Source organism: Miniopterus natalensis, chromosome 15 (assembly GCF_054644295.1).
Source record: "Miniopterus natalensis isolate mMinNat1 chromosome 15, mMinNat1.hap1, whole genome shotgun sequence".
NCBI lineage: Eukaryota > Metazoa > Chordata > Mammalia > Chiroptera > Miniopteridae > Miniopterus > Miniopterus natalensis.
This window is the reverse complement of record NC_142095.1, coordinates 37,353,434-37,371,999: the sequence shown is the minus strand read 5'-3', so window position 1 is coordinate 37,371,999 and position 18,566 is coordinate 37,353,434. Positions and strand designations below refer to the sequence as shown.

Below are 18,566 nucleotides of genomic sequence, written 5' to 3'. Positions count from 1 at the left end.
GGAGAGTCCACCACTCTAACAAAATTTAACTTGTTAGTATGATTTGGAATGTATGCCTTCGATTTGAAAGTCGTGTGTTCCTTGATTTAAAAATTTTTTAACAATTAAATTTATATAATATTGGTTTTATTTATGTTTCTGAGCTGTTTCAACAAATTTAGTGTGGGCTACCTAGTTCCAGAAACAGTGTATTTCTGTTTTTAATAGTTTGTTTACATAATAGCCTATTGCTCTTATAACTGGTGGATGTTGATTCAGAAGAAGTTGGCTTCTAGTCCAAGTTTTGACATAGCCCTTTCCGTCTTCTATTACCAGCACTTTAAAGCACTCTGAAGACTCGCCTGTACAAGAGGCAAGTAAGACATGAACCTAGTTCAGAGAGGGAAGGTAAGGTTCTATGAAGATACCAAATAATACAAGGGGTTACACATACACTAGGTCATCTGATCAGAAAGATGGGTTCAGCCTGTTGTCCCCTATTTTTGTTATATTAAAAATAAAGTGTGTGTGTGAGAGGGATTTTACCGAAAAAATTATTGAGTAAATTAGTGAGGGCTTACTAAATTTGGCATTTTAATTAAACTTAGCATGTTACAGAGCTAAACAATTCTACCAACAATGCAGGGCATGGACTATGCAAGACTGGACGTTCAGCTGAAAGATGCTTTCTCACTGTACTGTCAGATGGTTGTGGTTTCCCATTATACTATTCTTGATTTTTAGTTAAGAAACTGACTTAGCTCTATAATTGTACATTTAGTTTCCATTCCTTAGTTAATGCTACAGTAGTTAGTAATATTTGTAACTATTGGCATAAACAATTTAATTACTAGGCTAAGGCATATATGTTCAGTTGTGAGTCCACCCTAGTCCTATTGCTAAAGCACGTATGTACATAAAATCCTCCCTACAAGTACCCCTTACAGTAAACCTCACAACTATCACAGAAGCTTTTTCTAACTGGAGGGGCAGGAAGGCTTCATGTTCTCGCTTCCCATGGGTGGGCTACACTGAGGAGCAGCTGTTGTGGCAGGCTCGCAACCTTTTCCTCATTGACACGCGCTGCTCTACGTGAAGAAGTTTTGTGCAGAAAGCACTAGCATCCTTCATGAGGCGGTACTTGGGGCAGACACTGAGAGCATTGTAATCATCTTTGGTATCAGCCTCTCTAAAGTAAACCACCATGTACTTGTGCAGATGAGTCGGGCTTCTCAGATCACTGCAGAAGAGGTTGAAGGCAAGGGGGAACAGGTCTTGGGAGCTCTCACGGGGACTGCCCTTGCTCTTGCCACAGGTGCCATCACACACAGGGTTGACATCATTGGAAAGAAGGAAAATGACTCTGTCCGCTGCTTTCTTCTGAGTGGTGAGCCACTGCACCGGACCCATCTCGGCTATTTTCTTTTTCTGCCACTTGTCAAGGATAACCTCACTTCTGCAGTGGTTCTGAAGAAATTCAGTGAAGTAACAAACTGTGTGACGGAAACATATTTCAGACGGGTAAACCACAAGAACCTTGATGGGCGGCAGGAGCGTGCTGGTGGGGAAAGAAGGCTTGATCCTTCCTGTGGAAGGAGAAAAACGATTGTTATCTACAAACAGTGAATGGCAGACACTGTAAAGATGTTGTGAAAGCTGTACTTTCTAAGTCCTCACCACTAAATTGGTTCTCTCAGTCAAGCCGTACCTTTTCAGGTCAATGCATAAACACTGTTTAGGTTTAAGGTATTCTGTTTTAGGTGGGTAGTTGTAACTTGAGTATTTTTAGTACCATATATAAACAGGAACAACCTGGCCTCTGCCCTTCAGGTTTAGAGTTTGGTCAAGTGAGTAGTTGTCCCGTTTTGTACCTGCAGGTGGCAGAGTTTCTTTATCATTCTATAAGGTTAAGTGGGGCCCCTTTTCAGCTGGAGCTTAACTGGAATACTGCCCCATGTGTGCTACAGAACAGAATCTACCTTTCAAAATACTCTAATTCAGGCCACACAACATCTAAGTATCCCCAAGATCAAAGTTCCACGTGGCTTTCTTAGCTTAGATCATGAGATTAATCTTGTTCTATCTACACCATCACCGAGACCCCAAAGGCTGCCTTTTTTTTTTCCTTTTTTCCATGTGGAGAGAGGAGAGCAGAGGTTTTCAGTGTACCACCCTCTAGTGGGTGTCTCTATACTCTGGTTTCTAAAGTCGGCCCTCAATATTGTAATGTTGGCAAGGTCCTTAGAGTACATGAATCCAAGTGACTTTTGTTCCTATGCCTTGCAATAATTATTTTTAAGAAGTAGAAACTAGCAGAGAGTACAGGTACAATGCCATTCCTTACTAGCTATCTTTGCCATTTCAATACCTGTCCATGCCTCAATGGTAAAAATAAAACACATGATAGCCACTGGATTTGGAGGTCCAATCCCAGCTTTACCTTAGCAGATGTGGTCCAGTCATTATATCAGTCTTTTTAGGAGAGCTCTAAGGCATTAAATAAATGTTCATCTGACTCCCATCCAATGCCAGGATGGGGTTGCCTCTAGAGGAATCTCCTTTTTCTAAGTGTTATTCGTTCAGGTTTCTTTAAAGCACAGCATCATAACCCTTACCGTGCCTCCACATGAGATAGATCCCAGTTGCCAGCACCCATGTGGCCACCAGCAGAGCCAGGAGGAGGAGTGGCAGCCAGCCACTCAGCACACTTCTCCCTGTAGAAAACAAAACCCATTCACCTTCAGCAAAACAAAACCAAATTATCTCCTATTTGGAAACTAAGATTTTTACTCTGTACTCTGCAGAAGTTTAGACTCCTTTAAAACCAAGGGTCACTAGATCTCTCAGGGGTCTGCAGAATGGTATGTTTTCCTACAGCATCCAGATATTTCATTAGATTCGCAAAAAGGATATCGGAGGGGGTTGAGAACAGTTCTCTAAAATCACTTTGGCTTCTTACTCCATTACCAGAGTTCATGTTCGGTTTTTTTGTTCTTTGATGAAAATAATGTTATTCTGGGTGCAGTCACTTAATACACAGTACACATAGGTGGATTTTTTGTTGTTGTTATCAATCCTCACCCAAGGTTATTTTTTCCATCGATTTTTTTAGTGCGAGTGGAAGGGAGGGAGGGAGGAGAGAGAGAGAGAGAAACATCGATTGGTTGCCTCCTGAATGTGCCCTGACCAGGGCCGAGAATCAAACCTGCAACCTAGGTACACAGCCTTGATCAGGAATTGAACCCACAACCCTTCAGTGCATGGGCCGATGCTCTAGCCACTGAGCCACACCAGCCAGGGCCAAAACAGATAGCATTTTAGAAGGCAGTTTTGTAAGACAGGAAATGTCAGGGATAATGCCACCCCTCAGGGAATGTCAAGGGTCCCGTAAGCTCAGGCACACAGATGTGCTCAGGAGCCCACAGGCACTGTGCTCACACGGACAGGACTGTTAGGCACCTGGGTTATCTTCAGTTGGTTTGGCTGCATTTCTAAGAATAACACCTTTTGACCCCACCCCTAGGCTAGTTCCAGAACATTTTATTCATGTATCTGTAAATGGAAGCACTAATATCTCTAAATTCAGAGACACATTTTCCAGAACATGCTGCTCTCTGGCTCCAGTGAGGCATGTGTTTTGGTGCCAGTAATCGTAATTTGTTATCCAGATGTTGGCCATGTGACCCATCAAGTTACAGCAACAGCTAGGCCTGGGCCACTGGGACTGATAATAAAAACGCAGTGAAGTGCATCTTCCTTCATACACTCAGTCCTTTAACGCTCTTGACTTTTTTCAGCAGATCCTTGTGACTCTGAACATCCATTTCACACTGTTAATTTTTTTCCCCTTCTGTGTACATCCTGCTTCATAAAGGATTTTGGGGTGATTTTATAAATAAAGCCTTCATTCTTATTCAGATTGCAGGCGCTCTGGTGCAGCTCTGACATCTTTCCCTGCCCCCCCCCCCAGACAGCATACACAGGCAGGGACTCTGCCCCACCCCCACGTACACCCACCCTGTCACATTGAATAGGGGGTGGGGACAGTGAGCCTTCAAGTCCTGAACCTCTTTGATCATCCCATGACCTGACTGGGCGCTTACTGTTACCCAGAGGGAAGGACACACCTGTTTGTGGACAAAGCACAACAGTTCCTTTGCGACGGATGCAGTCGTTGCCACAAGTGTGGAAATACGGAGTCAACTGAGGAAAAAGGAGAGGCTCAGAATGTTCCCACCACACACACAGCAGAATCTCAGCATTACTTCTACCAAAACTTCACTTCCCTTTTTCTCTGGTTTCAACCCTACCCCCACCCCCACCCCACAACCCCATAATAGGACTTTTCCCCCCCTTGGTCACACTTCAGTGGCAAAGCCCTAAAATCCAAACCAGTGACCCAAGACTGAAGCACCTAAGTCTCCTGGCATCTGAACCTAAACTTTGTACATGTTGCTAACATGTTAGTTCCATGTCCATACGGGTTAGGTCACATCCTATATATATATACAGATATTTCCTCAAACCAACAGCAGCAGAGTTCCAGTTAAGCCTGGCTTTATGACAGAAAAGTACCATGGGACTAGGAAAGTGGTTCCCTGGAAAAGGGTGGGGCAGGCATCTGCTCCCTCTGGCATGGCGAGGCACTACCTTCAGGTTCCAGGGAAAGAAGCAAAAGCTCCTTCTGCCTTGGGTGTGGCTGTGTCCTACTGAGACTCTCCGTGGCCCCACATCATAAACCCAGATTTCACTGAGACCGGAGAGCACCTGTTTGTCCAACTTCCTACTTTGCATCTGAGTAAACTGAGGCCCTGCCAGGACAGGCAGTTGCCCTTCAAAGTTCATACATGAATCAGGAACCCAAGCCTTTGTGTTTCACATGGTTTGTTACTGCATTTTGCAGTTAAAACTGAGGCTTGGGAAAATAAAATGGTACTCCTGTCTCAGAACTACTTATGGACTTTGCAACAGAAGATGAACATAAAAGCCCTTTGGAAAGTCAACAGCCACTAATAAAAGCAACAGGCACCATAACTGTAAGGTCAGCCTCCTGACCTAACCACTGTAAAGACCGAGACAAGGGTCACTTAATGCGAGACTGCTGCAGAAATGAACAGGACGAGAGAACTCACCTACTCCAACTTTGAAAGGACTCATCAAAAGCCATTAATGGTGGAAAAATCAGTCTTCCCCTCCCCAGAGCTCCTCACTGAACTTTACCTGGACCACAGCTCCTTCACTCTCCCCAGTCACTGGAACCATGACCGAAGCTCGGGTCAGTTTGCTCTGGTGCAGAGAAGTGACAAAATCAAGAATGATGAGCCATGTGAGTGAGTGGGTCAGAGTCGGCCAGCGAGGAAACCACTCTTCCCAAACTGACCTGCGACTTGCTAGTCTATATGACATGGATTCCTTCCTTACTTCTGACCCTCTACCTCGGTTTCCACTTACAGATGCACAGGGACATGTCCAGGGATGCCCCCAGGGACTTGTATTTCTCTGTTGAATTAATCAGAATCCCCCAGCACGTTCGGACAGCAGACAGTCCTGCCTGTGCAGCCACCTCGCCGTTGAGCAACGTAAGGAAAGGCGAGGTGAGGACGGGACGGTGGGAAGGAAGTGAAGGGAGAGAGCACCTCCAACTGAGAAAGCCCAATCACGCTGTTCTTCTGGATGACAGCCATGTATCTGTTTCCAAGGGGACTGGTTGTAAAATTCACTTCGACTGTCTTGTCGTCCTTCTTACAAGCAGTGATGTTTGGGTCCCACAGACTTCCTGTCAGTCGAGAGAGAATCACAGGGATGAAGTCGCAAACTCCTCATTTACCCAAAAGGACTTGACCAAAAAAATACAAGTTCTCAGGCACACATCCAAGAGAGATGGACTCTACTGCACAGTGCACTTTTCATTTGTCATTGCTCCTGGAATCTCCAAGTAGCTGCTGCCTGAGAAAGATTAAGGACCCCAAGTCACTGCTCTGCTAAAGTAGCTTCCCTGGGCTGAGGGCGGTGGGAGGCAGGTTGGGTTCTACTACTCACTCCACTTCCCAGCATCCATTCTGACCTAAGGGCTGGGCTCAGTGTTTTCTCCTTTCCAGGGTGGGGAGGAGGAGCCACAGGTTAGGGACACGTCTAAGATTGTAGAGCAAGTGGATTCAGGATCAGGGCCACAACTACTGGAAAACCCCGGGTTCCAGAAACTTCATCCTTCGGACCACTCAGCCAGCTTTACCCTGGCCAGGTAGCTTGGCTGGTTACAGCGTCATCCCCATATGCCAGGTTGTGGGTTCAATTCCCAGTCAGGGCACATACAAGAATCAGCCAATGAATGCATAAATAAGTGGAACAAATGGATGTTCCTCTCTCTCTCCCCCCCTCCTCCTCTCTTCTCTCCCACTTCCTCTTTCCTTCTCTCCCTCTCTCCCTTTCTCTCCCTCCCTCCTTTCCTCCCTCTAAAATCAATCAGTACATACTTTTTTAAAAAAAGAAATAAGGAAATGCCTTGTAGCTTAGAGGATACCCTGACAGGTCTCTAGGAGAAAAAGTCTGTTGTTTCACTCATGTGACTTGCAAATCAGCACTAGGTTAATTTCCAGGAAGGTGATATAAAATCAAATGCATTATTTTCCCTGTCTAGGACACCATTTTAGGCCCAGGCCTAGATGATCTTTAGGAGAGGCTCTAGGACTGATTGAAGGCCCTCAGCGCTCTTCACACCCCACTGTGCTCCACACTCCAGATCCCTCTCGGCACAGTGCTCCAAGTCTGCCAACGAGGAGACCCACGTGCAGCTGAGTCTTACAGGGTACACAGGGATGCCTTGTGGGATGGGGGTGCCTAAAAGATAGGGATCAGTTCCCCCAAATACCATTAGCCTCTTTAGCATCCTAAGACTATATTACCGAGAAATTTACATAAGTCCAGGTATCATCCTTGGAATTGGACACTTGGGACTGTTTGTCCTAAAGGGGCTGATTATAAGATTCAAAGGGTAGGGGCAGGTTCTAGTAGTCTAATATGTAAGAGGTGACCCCTATGAGGACACAGGTGGAGAAGATGCTTTTAGGTCCTTACTTCAGCTAACATTTCCACCGTGAATGTTTGCTAATCCAAACAGAAGGTTCTCAGGGTCCCCATGGTCACAGATCAGTGGTACTGGTGCCTGAGCAGGTAGAACGACTTACAGATTCCCCTCCAACCTTAAGGAAGGGTCATCAATTGGCACCACTATAAATGCAGTTTGAGCTAAAATGTTGGTTCAGCCACCAGGGTGGGGCCTTGTTCTGTGTCTGCTGCTTACCACCTAAACCCACTAAGGGTCTGTCCTTCCCTGGACAGACCGGCTGCATGATTCAGTGGGCAAAGCACTGGCTGGGGATCAGCCTTTGCTGTCTGAGCAACTTGGATATGTAATTCCCCTGCTCTCAGCCTCAGTTTCTTCCTGGAAGATGGATTGAGCTGTGCTGGCTCAAGTTACATGTTTCTTCAAATAACAAAAGCAAATGCTGTATTTACTTACCTGCCTCAATGCATTTGTTTTGGTATTTCATTACATGGTCTAGGCAGCCTGGAAATTTGAATGAAAGTTTTTACATTTTAGAAAAGGTATCTCTGCTCCACCCCCTTGCCAACAAGTACACACACGTATATGTTCACCACACCTGTACGAATTACCAGAACATTCCAGATGTGAGGTAAGAGCAGATTTAAATGGGACACTAACATTTTACTGTTAAACAGAAGATTATCTACCCATGAAGTGATAACCAGAGTCTAATTTAAATATAGCCTTCATCACAACAGGTTCTATGATACCCCCGAGAAGATTCAAACCACGTTCTTTAAATGTGAGGTTTGGCAATATGTGTAAATACTACCCCTTCCAGGAGGTGGAGCTTAATCCACCCCATACTCCCACCTAGGGTGGGGGAGACTCAGTGACTTGTTTCCAAAAACTAGACTTGGACAGGGGAAAAACAGTAGATTAACATGGAGAAGTCTGGTAGGTGGCACTTAACCAAGTGATAAAGTGAACACTAACAATAAGGTGTGGATGTCACCCACTCTGATAGGATGCCATGAGAAGTGTGCCTTACCCCTGTGTATGCTCAGATTGGGGGACATGCCACAGGATGCTGGCCAGTACTCCTCAAGACTGTCAAGGTCATGAGGAACAAAGAAAGACTAAAAGTTGTCACAGACCAGAGGAGACCCATCCCAGATGGGAGTGCTGTGGGAATTGCTATAGTCAGACACCATGCAGGACCCTTCACCGGTGATCCTATCTCATCCTCACTGCAGTCCAGTGTGTGACACTGCAGGTGTGACACCAGAGAGCTGATTAAATGTCATAGAGCAGGGGAAAGAACCCAACATTCAGCTCAGCGCCACCTGCCTCTCACCAATAGTTCAGGGACGAGCCTACTGGTGGCTGTACATCCTCAGAGACCCGGCAGCCTGCTCTCAAACACAGCATGCTAGGAAACCAAGACTGAAACAAACATGTTGCATCAACGACAGAGTGGCTAAAATGCATGCACCAAGGACCAAAGTGCAAATATCAGCTTCACTTTCATTGTGTGTGCAACCCAGGCCACGTTACCTGAGAAAGTTCTTCACCTGTAAAACTTATCCCAACCTCGGGGTTGTTGGATGCCTAAGTGACATGTTGGATGCCTAAGTGACATGTTCAGCATAGAGCCTGACACACAGAAATGGGCTTTTCCCCAATTTTACTTCTCCACTCTGTGAGGTGCAGTTACTATGTTGTCCGTATTCCAGAACTTAGCAAAGCTAAACGCCTTGTCCAGGGTACTCTGGCCTCTCTGTACCAAACCACATACCCCAAAGCAAGCCTCCCAGCAAGACAATAACAGAGAGTGAGGAAGTTTACCTGGCGAGGCGAAATTCACAGACATGGAGGGGCTGTCGTCATTCATATTTGCATTGGGGATATTATGGGCCCCAATGAAATAGAGTGTGTTCAGCTCTACAGGGAAGCCAATGTAGGAAAACATCCACTGAAAGGCAAAGCAAGGATCCCCTGAATTTCTGAAACACAGCAATGCAGGAGCATAGTACCTTTGTGTTGCCCTTTTCATTCATAGTTTCATTCCTCAAACTACTGCGGGAACTTGTGTCTGTAGCCGATGTCTGCCTAGAGAGTGGACCCCACACAATTTGTCAGTGTAACTCAGAATCACAGAAGTGTAAAATTTTAGAGCCGGGATATAATTTAAGTTCAGCTCCCCTCAGTTTGCTGATGGGGAAACTGAGGCTGAGAGATGCTGACTTGCCCAAGCCACACAGCAGAGAAGTGACCAAAACTAGGCTTTGAACCCAGACATCGTGCTCCAGACTGAAAGTTGTAGTTGCAGCCTGTGTATGCGGCACACCATCCATATCCCCACAGAAAGGGCCATCCTAGTTTTAATGACAGCCAAGTTCCTCAGAGTGCTTACTTTGCCACCAGAGGGCCTGGTCTGAGTCTGGAAAGCCTCTGTGTAATTGCACCTCACGCAGCGGTAGGACTGGATGTTGCTTTTGCCTGACACACAGATCTTGGTGGCCTTCAAAAAGCGGATGCTGGCTGCCAAGAGAGATGAGAGCAGTTGTTTATTTAGCATCTATTATGTGGCCAACTTGATGCTAAGAGTATACATGCGTCAGTCATGTCATACAGCAGCCCTCAAAGGCAGGTACCTTGTCCCCAGCTCACTGATGGGGTGAGTGAGGCTTCGGGAATTTCAGGGAGATTTGCCTAAGCTGACAAAGCCCATCAGACAGAATACGGATTCAGATTCCAAAGCCTAAACACTTTCCTCATCACAGGTGAGCCTTAATGTCATAGGATACCTGCAAAGGTGACTCTAGCTCTGCACTACTCTGGGTCTTTTCAGAAGTAAGAACCCTCCAGAACATCATCACCGAACCATGCCTGTTCTGAGTGCACTTTTTTCTTATTGTCTGCCTCTCCAGGGCTTTCTTCTTCAAGGCCGAACGTATGTCTATAACAACAGCTAACAGATACAAGAACTCACTCCACTAGGTATGGGGCCAAAAGCCTTATTGCATCACCTAACTTAAAGTGGCCTCATGAGGGCCCTCTCCTCCTCCTCCCCCCCCTTGCCCCCATCCACTCACAGCTTCTTTCGGGATTCCAGGCACCGTCCCTGAGCCTGTGCCTGTAGCTGACTCACCTCTCCGTGCCCGGCATTCTGATTCCTGACCCGATGGAATCTAACTGTGGAAACTACAGACATGGGCTTTAGGACCCCAGAATTTATCAAAAGAATTGTGGTTCATCAAAAGAACTCACAAGCTGCCCTGGGGGAATGCCAGGACTTTCACAATGCCATTGGGAAGTGAAAAAGGTAACCCAAGCAAGAGCTTTTCCTTTTTTTTTCTTTTAAATTTTTGTTGACTACATTGGGGTGACATTGGTTTATAAAACTGTATAGGTTTCAAGTGTACAAGTCTGTAATACATCATCTGTATATTGTATTGTGTGTTTACTCTCCAGGCCAGTACTTTTCCTAAACTTGGGAGGATCACCTCTGGCCTCATCCTGTCTTCTTCCATGAGGTATAACATTGTATTCAGAGAAGTACATAGATCAGACTCCACTTGATGAGTGTTCACACTCCGGTGGCCAGTACCCAGGTCCAGACACACCCCAGGAGTGTCCCTCATGCTTCCTTTCAGTCACTCCCACCCCAGCGTAACCACTATCTGACTCCTAACTGCTGAGGTCAGTTTTGCATTTTTGTTAATGGAATAAAATGGTATGTACAACTGTAGGCATGCATGCAGATATGAATGTAGGAACTCTTGAATCTGGCTTGGATTTGTGAGATTCATCCATATTGTGTATCATTATAGGTGGTTTGTGCTTATTGCTGTGTTGGATCCCATTCTGTGATTCCAAGTCTAGTCAGGCATGTGAGTGCTTTCCATCTTATTGCTGTTATGAACAATACTACTATGAACATTCTAGTATGTGGCTTGGGGTGCATGTATGTATATATTATTCTGGGTATATGCCTAGGAGTAAAATTAATGGATCATATAGTCTGCACATTTCTGCCTTAACTTTGATTGATGCAAACTTACCATCTGCCCGGAGTATCCAGCTTATGTTCATCACAATTGAATAGTTGTCGCTGGTTTTAACAGGTTCCACTTGAAGGTCCCTCAAGTCTCCTGGGGTCAGAGTGTGATTGACCATCCACTCTGGAGACGGTCCTGGGAGAAGGTGAGACTGTCCATGACATGTCCCTCCCTGGCCCAGTTCAACGCCATCTCCTCTAAGTGACCCACCCTCATCCAACCCTCATTCACAATCCATCTCTTCTCCCTGCTGAGGCGACCAGACATTTCTCAGTGTTGACGGATGTATAGCCAAGGTGATGCTCAACCTCCCGACCCTAACCTACAGAGAACTTGGGACCACTCCAGGTACGTGTGTGTGTGTATTTAGTGTATTTGACATGTTTATTAGGCTCAGTTCTGCTTTACCCATGCCTTAGCCTAGACTCCAGCCAGCTTGCCCATACACCTCCCACTTCCTACCTCCTAATCTTTGCAGGTACCGTCTCTCCTCTAGCTCACCCTCTTCATCCACATTTCTGGGGCAGTAGTCAACCCAGTCTTCTAATGCTGCACTGTCAAACACTCCTTATCTAAAACACTTGCTTCCTATTTATAAGTGTAAGTGACCTCCCTCTCATAACACTTGATTTCCCTCCCAGGAGTGGCGGACTTCACTTTCTACCTTGCACAGCCATTCCTGCCCCACCTACACCCCTCTTACTGGCCTGGAAGCCAGCTTACCTGAAACACTGGGAGTTCTGCGTTGGGCAGAGAGAGGCTTCATGTGCATCAGCTAACAAAGCAATAGTCCACCCTAAGCCTTGTCTCCAATGACCCACTGCTTGGATTCAGCCCCGTAAGGTCCAACTGTCTTTCCATTTCAGTGTAAAGCCCCAAATACCCATTCCCTCATGTACCTACCATTTTCAGAGCCACACTGAATCGTCTGTAAGAAAGAAAGAAACCAAGTGTCATGCTGAATGCCAGCAAACCACAATCCAAGTTAGTCAAAACCCCATCTTTTTTTCTTAAATGCATATACAAGTGATGAATGCTCAAAGGAAAGCTAAGCTGCTTCCACTGCACAGTTTCGGGGAGACTAAGCTGCCTCATTGTAGGCTAGGATAGACTATAGGTCAGCCATCATACTAGATCCTGAAGCCTACTTATCGCCTTACTTAAAGACCAGAGTGGGTGACTCTGGACCATCATGAAGATCCCTTCACACTCTAATGTTTAAATAGGTTTTCAGGTCCATCTAGAGTTTTTTGGTTTTGAGGGTTTTTTTAAGTTTTCTCCAGGTTAAGGATTGGCTGTGCTAAGATGAACAGACGAAAGCCGTGAATGCAGTTCACAGTACCTTCCTCAGGTTCTTTACAATATTCCTCTTCTAATACAAAAGGACTGACTCACCTGAGTTATTTACAAAATGATAAAGCAACTGTGATCTCATCATGTTATCTTTGTAAAAGAACTTAAAAATAAATACATATCATCAGTGTCTAAGGAAGGCCCGTATCCAATCCTCTGGAGTTAATTGCTCATGGTTTTCAATTAGAAAAAACAATATTCTGGTTTTTGAAAAAAATACTGGCCCTTTCAGGCAGCAGCAAGTACTAGTGACAAGACTCAATGTGGTAAGTTCACCAGCTCTGGAAGCTGATCCCTCCCAGCCTCAACATTTCCAAATACCTTGTAAGACAGAAGGCAAGACTTTCGATGGTTTGAGTAATCTGGGTTTAGGTAAATTGTCACTCACCTTTGTCTTTTGGAAGCTGAACTCCATGGGATATCATCAGACATTTTTTAAAACAAATAAGTTACCATACTGGGTGCTGGGTTCTGTCAAAAGGCTGGTGAGACAAATTGTAGGACGATGCAAAGCAACAGCTCTATACTTTAGTGTTCAAACTGTTGGCCTGAAACTCAAAGGCAGTGAGTTCTTCCTTTAGTAGAAAAGGCCAGGGGGTGCCAAATTGAGACCGGTACAACGATAGTAGCTGAAGACATCAGGCACATGAATGAGGTTTGTCATTCCATAACCATCAAGTAACCACCATAGTTTTATGTTATATGCTGTGCTAAAAAGGCAGGAATATAATTTCAAATACTGTTTTGCAAATAAGGTTTTTCCTCTTTAGTGACTCAGAAGATTCCATCCGCCTTTCAAGGCACCAGGGAAGAAAGGAAACTCACGCAGGAGAGTTGGAGTGATTACCAGCTCCAGGGACCGAGCACCCCAGCACAGCGCAAATCAACATGACAAAAAAAAAGGCCTGTGGTGATGGAGAAGCAGTTCCTGTGCCCCAGAAGGTGGGCAGACCTCAAGACCCCAACCAGTAATAATACTGAGCACCTACTATGTGCTGGGGGCTTTGCTGCCTTACAGACCCTCCCTGTTCCTCAATAGACTTTGGTGAGTTCGTATTACCCTTTGTTTTATAGATGAGGGCACAGGTTTAGTAAGCATAAATAACTGGATCAAGAATACAGGGTGGCATTTGAGGCTGGGTCTGTCTAATTCCCATGACCCCTGACTCGAGCAGCTTGAAGCCTGGTGTCGCCTGGACAGGACAAGTGGGGCTGTCCCAGGGGGTGCACATTTGCCCCCTCCAGACGGCCCTTGGCGAAAGCCTTGAAGAGGCACGAGCTGGCCGGTCGGCTACTTTCAGGGTCCGGGCTCGAGGGATGGAAACGCGGAAAAGGGGTGCGGATGGTAGCTTACCTGCTCCAGGGAACGGGCACCCCAGCACAGCGCGGCCAAACTCAGCAACACCAGCGACATCGCAGGGCCACCGCCCCCCACCGCACTGGCCCCTGACAGCCTCTCGCCGCGCTCTTATCCAGGCTCCCCGGGCCACCCCTTTGGGCTCCGCCCCCCACAGCACCACCCTGGCCCCGCCGCCCCCTCCCCAGTGGGGAACACGGAAGAGCCCTAGCGGTCCGGGGTTCGGAGGGACGGGCCGGGTGCGAGCGGCTCGGGACCCTCCGCGGGCAGAGCACGCGCCGCAGGGGCGCCCGCCCTCCCCGCGCACACGTGCGAGCAGTGAGCCAGGTGTATGCAGCGTTCACGCCTCGGCAGAGCGCGCCCCGCCCGCCGCGGCCCGCGGGCTAGCCGGGCGCTGCGGTCCCCGCCCCGAGCGGAGCGAGTCCGAGACGCCCGCGGCTCCCCTCCAGGCCACGGAGAGCGCGCGGTGCGCCGGCGCCGGCAGTTAAAGCGCAGCGGGCAGGGACCCGGCTGCGCCGCCCGCTCCTGCCGCTGCTCCGTCTCCGCTCCAGCTCCCGCCCCGGCACCGCTGACCGTCCCGGCGCTCGGCCCAGCCGCCCAGGGTGAGTAGCGGGGTTCGCGCCCCGACCCCTGCCGACCCGGCCGGTAGCGGCGCCGTCTGTGCCCGGGCCTCCCCTCTGCAGGGCCCTGGCCGCCGGCTCGGGCGGCCTCCGGCCGGAGGTTTGGACCCCGCTGGACGCTGAGACTGAGGCACCACTTTACACAAGGGCGAGCCCCTGGAGCCAAAGGGGTGGAACACGGGCAGTGGAAGCCTTACCGAGTTCCCGGAGCTAGTTATTTGCAGGAACTAAGTTACATGTTACTTAGGGTAACAGAAATTCTCCCTTCTCCCAGGTTTTCTTGTAAATGTAGATTTCCTCCAAATGAGGCCTGACACCAATACGTGGGTCTCCCAAGGCTGTTTTTGCTGCGGTCCTACTGTGTGCCAGGTATGGCCCACCTGCCAGGTTCAGCTTTGGGCCTGCATGGAGTGGGTCCAGCCTCAAGGTCAGATGGGGATCTGACATGCATACATGTGGGGTTCCAGGTGTCATTTCTAGAGGATTGGTCTAATTTGGAACTTTGGTTCTCCAGTTTCACTGTGCTCAGGATTTCTCAGCATTGCCTTAAATGCAAATTCTGGGTCCATGCTCAAGATTCCTACCAAACCCCTCAGGTGGGACAGGGTCTGAGATCAGCGTTTAACAAGCCCTCCTTGGTAATTCTGACACAGGTGGTAGGGTCCTTTTGTTTTGTTTTGAGAGACTGTGGTTTAGGGGAAGGTTAACAAAAATCAGCTGGACTAACTAACAGTGGATCACAGAGCTTGAAATCTGCTGCTTCAGCTCTCTCTGTTTGCAAAGGATAAGATTGGGTGGCCAATCTAGGTCATGTAAACTTGTAAGCCAAGATAACTCCATTCTACAGATGAGGAGACTAAGACCTAGAGAGGGATGTGGGTCTTATGGATGGAATTGGTGAGAGGTTGCCTTAGTCAAGAAGCTGTTTTTGCTGCAGTCCTACTGTGTGCCAGGCCTCGCCCTCCAGCCAGGTTCAAATGTGGAATGAACCGAGATGTGGAATGAACCATGGAATGGGCCGAGCCTCAAGTTCAATTGAGGGCTCTGGCATGCACACATCAGGGCTTCTAGGTGACATTTCCAGAGGATTGGTCTGGTTCCTGACGAAGGAGAAGGGTTCAGGTGAGCTCATTGCCTCACCCTTGCCTGGGGCTGGGTAACCCTGGGCCCTTTGCTCAACCTCTCTGAGTTACTTTAAGCCCTGTGGTTCCTGAGATCATTCCTGGCTTTAAGAGCTGTCTTCTTAGCAAACACCTGCAGGTTGCCAGTACTGGGGTGCAAAGGTGAACAACACATGGGTGATGGGCCCTCTTGGACTGAGGATGAGTGTGATGGGAGTATGTTCAACAGCCTGCCCTGCTGCGGAAATGCAGATGGAAACAGCTTCGTCTGCCAGCTGGAGATCATGAACTTTGTCCTGTGGTGCCAAGGAGCTCCCGCAGAGGTTTAGGTGGTGGTCAGTTTTCAGTTTTAGAAAGGCTCCCTGGGTGGCTGTACAGGGCAGTGGGAGGCCAGCCCCTCGGTGTCCAGCAAAGAGGTAGCTGCTAACCAAACACTTCACACAGCTGAGTCCCTGTGGCAGGCCAGGCTCCAGCTGTGCTGGGTTTTCAGCTGTGCACCAAAGCAGGCCCTTCTGCGGGAACTCGGGACTGTTGAGTGCAAGGGCTGTGGGGACAGCCAGGGATGCAGAGGTCAAGTCTGGAGATAGGATTTGTGAGGCAGACATTTATAGGGGATGGCAGAGAGGGGAGGAGGACAGGGCCCTGGGAGAGGAGAGCTTTGTGGAAGTGAGGGATAGGAGGGGCTGCACCAGCCGGTATAGTCTGATGGAGCAGAGGTCACGGAGGGGAGGCTGAGACCTCCTGACCGGAGTGGCCCTGCCTTCTGTGGCTGCATCTGGCCTGGGGGAGCCCCCTGGCTTAGATCACCGGCAATTAGATGTGGCTTTGACAAGAGGGGGTGATTGAGGCCTGAGAGTAAGTAGGTTCAGATATGGGAGTATGGTGGGGTAGCTTTGTTTTAACAAAGGGAGAGGCTGACGTTCTTCAGGAGAAGAAACTGGTGGGCAAAGGAGAGAGGAAGGGTGAGGTGGGGGTGGTGTAGAGGTCGCTGAGCATGTGGGTAGGAGGGGAAGGAGGAGCACTGAAGTGGGACACAGACTGAATGAGTCTGCTCCCCCGACCCCGCTGTCCACTGCCCTGGGCCCAGGCTTGGGGTGTGCAGGCACAGAGGTAGGACACTGCTCTGGCCCTGGCCCTGGCCCTCAGCATGATGCCCATGGCCAGCTCTGCAGACAGGACTACAGAGTGAGAGGTCCAGAGGTGAGCCCTGCAGCCACACCTGGTGTTCTCTGTGGGCAAACAAGGTGTGCATGCCTGTTTTCTCTGGAGGTTCCCCAGTGCCCAGAAGGTTATTCCAAAAAGGGTTCCCCTGTGGGAGGTCTTTGTTTATTAAGCATGCAGCCTCCAAGGAGGCCAGCTGAAAGGGATACCATTTGTTTGACTGCCTAAGCCCAGGAATGTTGTGGCTTTATATAAACTGGAGGCAGGGCCACTGTGGGTCAGGAGGTCTCAGCCTCCCTCTCTATGACCTCTGACAAGTCACTACCCTTCTCAGAGCCTCATTTCCTGTTCTGTAAAATCGGCAGATGGGAGTGTGTTAGCAATTGCTAAATGAGGCAACTCAAGTCCAAGGGAAGCTACCTTTGGAGATACCCTGACCTTCCCCTTTTGGACATGAATTCTGCTAGGTCTGGGTGTCTGAAAGAGCCACCGTGCAGTGTGCTTTTGTGGGTCTTGTGTAGGCATGTGTTAAATGCTTGAATGGGTGAGGGGATGCATACCTTCCTCCAAGGCCAGCACCTTAGCCTACACAACTGGAAGAGCTGGTTTGGGCTTGTTCCTCTTCCTCCTTAGGTGGGTGAAGGTCAAGGCCTCTACTAGAGCTGGAAGACCATCTGTCCAGTACCCATGGCCCCTGACCCCAGCCCCTCTGGGACAGGCTCTGTGTCCCATCTGGGGGTCGAGATTCCAGGGTTCCACATCCTCTGGCTGAGCCATTCACTCACCAGTTGCAGCCTTTGGTGAGGCTCTTGGTGTCTCAGAGCCTCAGTTATTCTCATCCAGAACATGGGGTGACACCAGCCCTGCTGAACTGGCAAGGGTGTTGGGTGACTCTAAGTGATAGGAGGAAAGCTGAAAGATTTAAAAGTGCTGTGTAAATTTAAGGACAGGGGAGGCAGGACAATAAAAAAATAAGTTAATAACTCTATGATCCAAATAAGGAAATTCCTTGGGACCCAAGTGCAATGACACCCTCAGGTTCTGTCACTGTTATCAGACCTTTGTATCTCTGCTGGAGCCATCCTGAGAGAACAAGGCCGTTAGGGTTGTTGACATGTCCCAGGCCCTGCCTCCGCCCACACAGGTGGAATTTTCCACTTGGTTCCTCTTGCAAATATTAATCAAGTCCCTGCCAGTTAACAGTGGACTCATTGTCTTGTGAGAGCAAGCCATTTCTGGCGAATACTGGCTGCCTTCCAGGGCCCTGGCATCTGGCCCAAGCTAGGGGGGGGGGGCATGGGAGCACCCTGTCCCCCAGTACTCCCCCAACCCATGTTCTGCTCTAACTGGTTGAGCTTCACAGTGTCATCAGTCATGCCTGCTTTCGCCAGGGACACTGAAGCCACACTGAGGGCTCATACCCACTGTTCCCAGCAGGACCATACTGCAAACATTTTCTCTGCCCTGGTAAGGAGAGGCTGGCCCAGGAACACACACAAGCCACAGGCTTAACTCCACCTCAGTACTACTCCTGCTGAAACCCTGTGAGGTCACAACCCATGTGCACTTGCATTGATTTTCATGTGCTGTCACAGTGAGGTCTTGAAGAAATTCCAGAACGAAGAGGAGGCAGCTGCTGTTGTTCTTGCAAAGCCCCATCTGTATGCGGGAGATGAAGTTGGCCTCACAGGGCTGAAGGGAGGATGCCTGGAGACCTCAGGGCATAGAGCAAGGAGTATCCTGGACGGGCACATATAGCAGAGTTGGTGATCTATTTTTTGATCAGTGATACTTTATTTGTAATATTATTATTGGTCATAGTTGCAGCATCACTGTCCGCACTTTATGGAGGAGGAAATGGATCAT

The 18,566-nt window shown here is 48.4% G+C and overlaps 1 protein-coding gene across 1 annotated transcript; it reads right to left on the bottom strand.

Moving 5' to 3' along the window:
- Positions 1-564: 564 nt before the first annotated feature.
- Positions 565-13,855, bottom strand: IL17RB (interleukin 17 receptor B). Its single transcript, XM_087825133.1, has 12 exons — positions 13,796-13,855; positions 11,992-12,070; positions 11,092-11,223; positions 9,441-9,568; positions 8,873-8,999; positions 7,499-7,546; positions 5,616-5,755; positions 5,531-5,542; positions 5,200-5,265; positions 4,107-4,182; positions 2,595-2,693; positions 565-1,565 (listed from the first exon to the last, which is right to left on the bottom strand). The coding sequence occupies exons 1-12, from the start codon at positions 13,853-13,855 to the stop codon at positions 1,006-1,008; spliced, it is 1,527 nt and encodes a 508-aa protein (XP_087681259.1). The 3' UTR covers positions 565-1,005.
- Between the last annotated feature and the right edge of the window lie 4,711 nt (positions 13,856-18,566).

Bases quoted from the DNA above. Each gene is read 5' to 3' on its own strand.
- IL17RB (XM_087825133.1), bottom strand. From the start codon at position 13,855: ATGTCGCTGGTGTTGCTGAGTTTGGCCGCGCTGTGCTGGGGTGCCCGT. The intron at 7,547-8,872 runs GTAAACTTCCTC...TCAAATTTCCAG, and splicing joins TGTGAATTTCGCCTCGCCAG to GCTGCCTAGACCATGTAATG. The intron at 2,694-4,106 runs GTGTGTCCTTCC...TGTTTTCTACAG, and splicing joins TGTGCTTTGTCCACAAACAG to GGAGAAGTGTGCTGAGTGGC.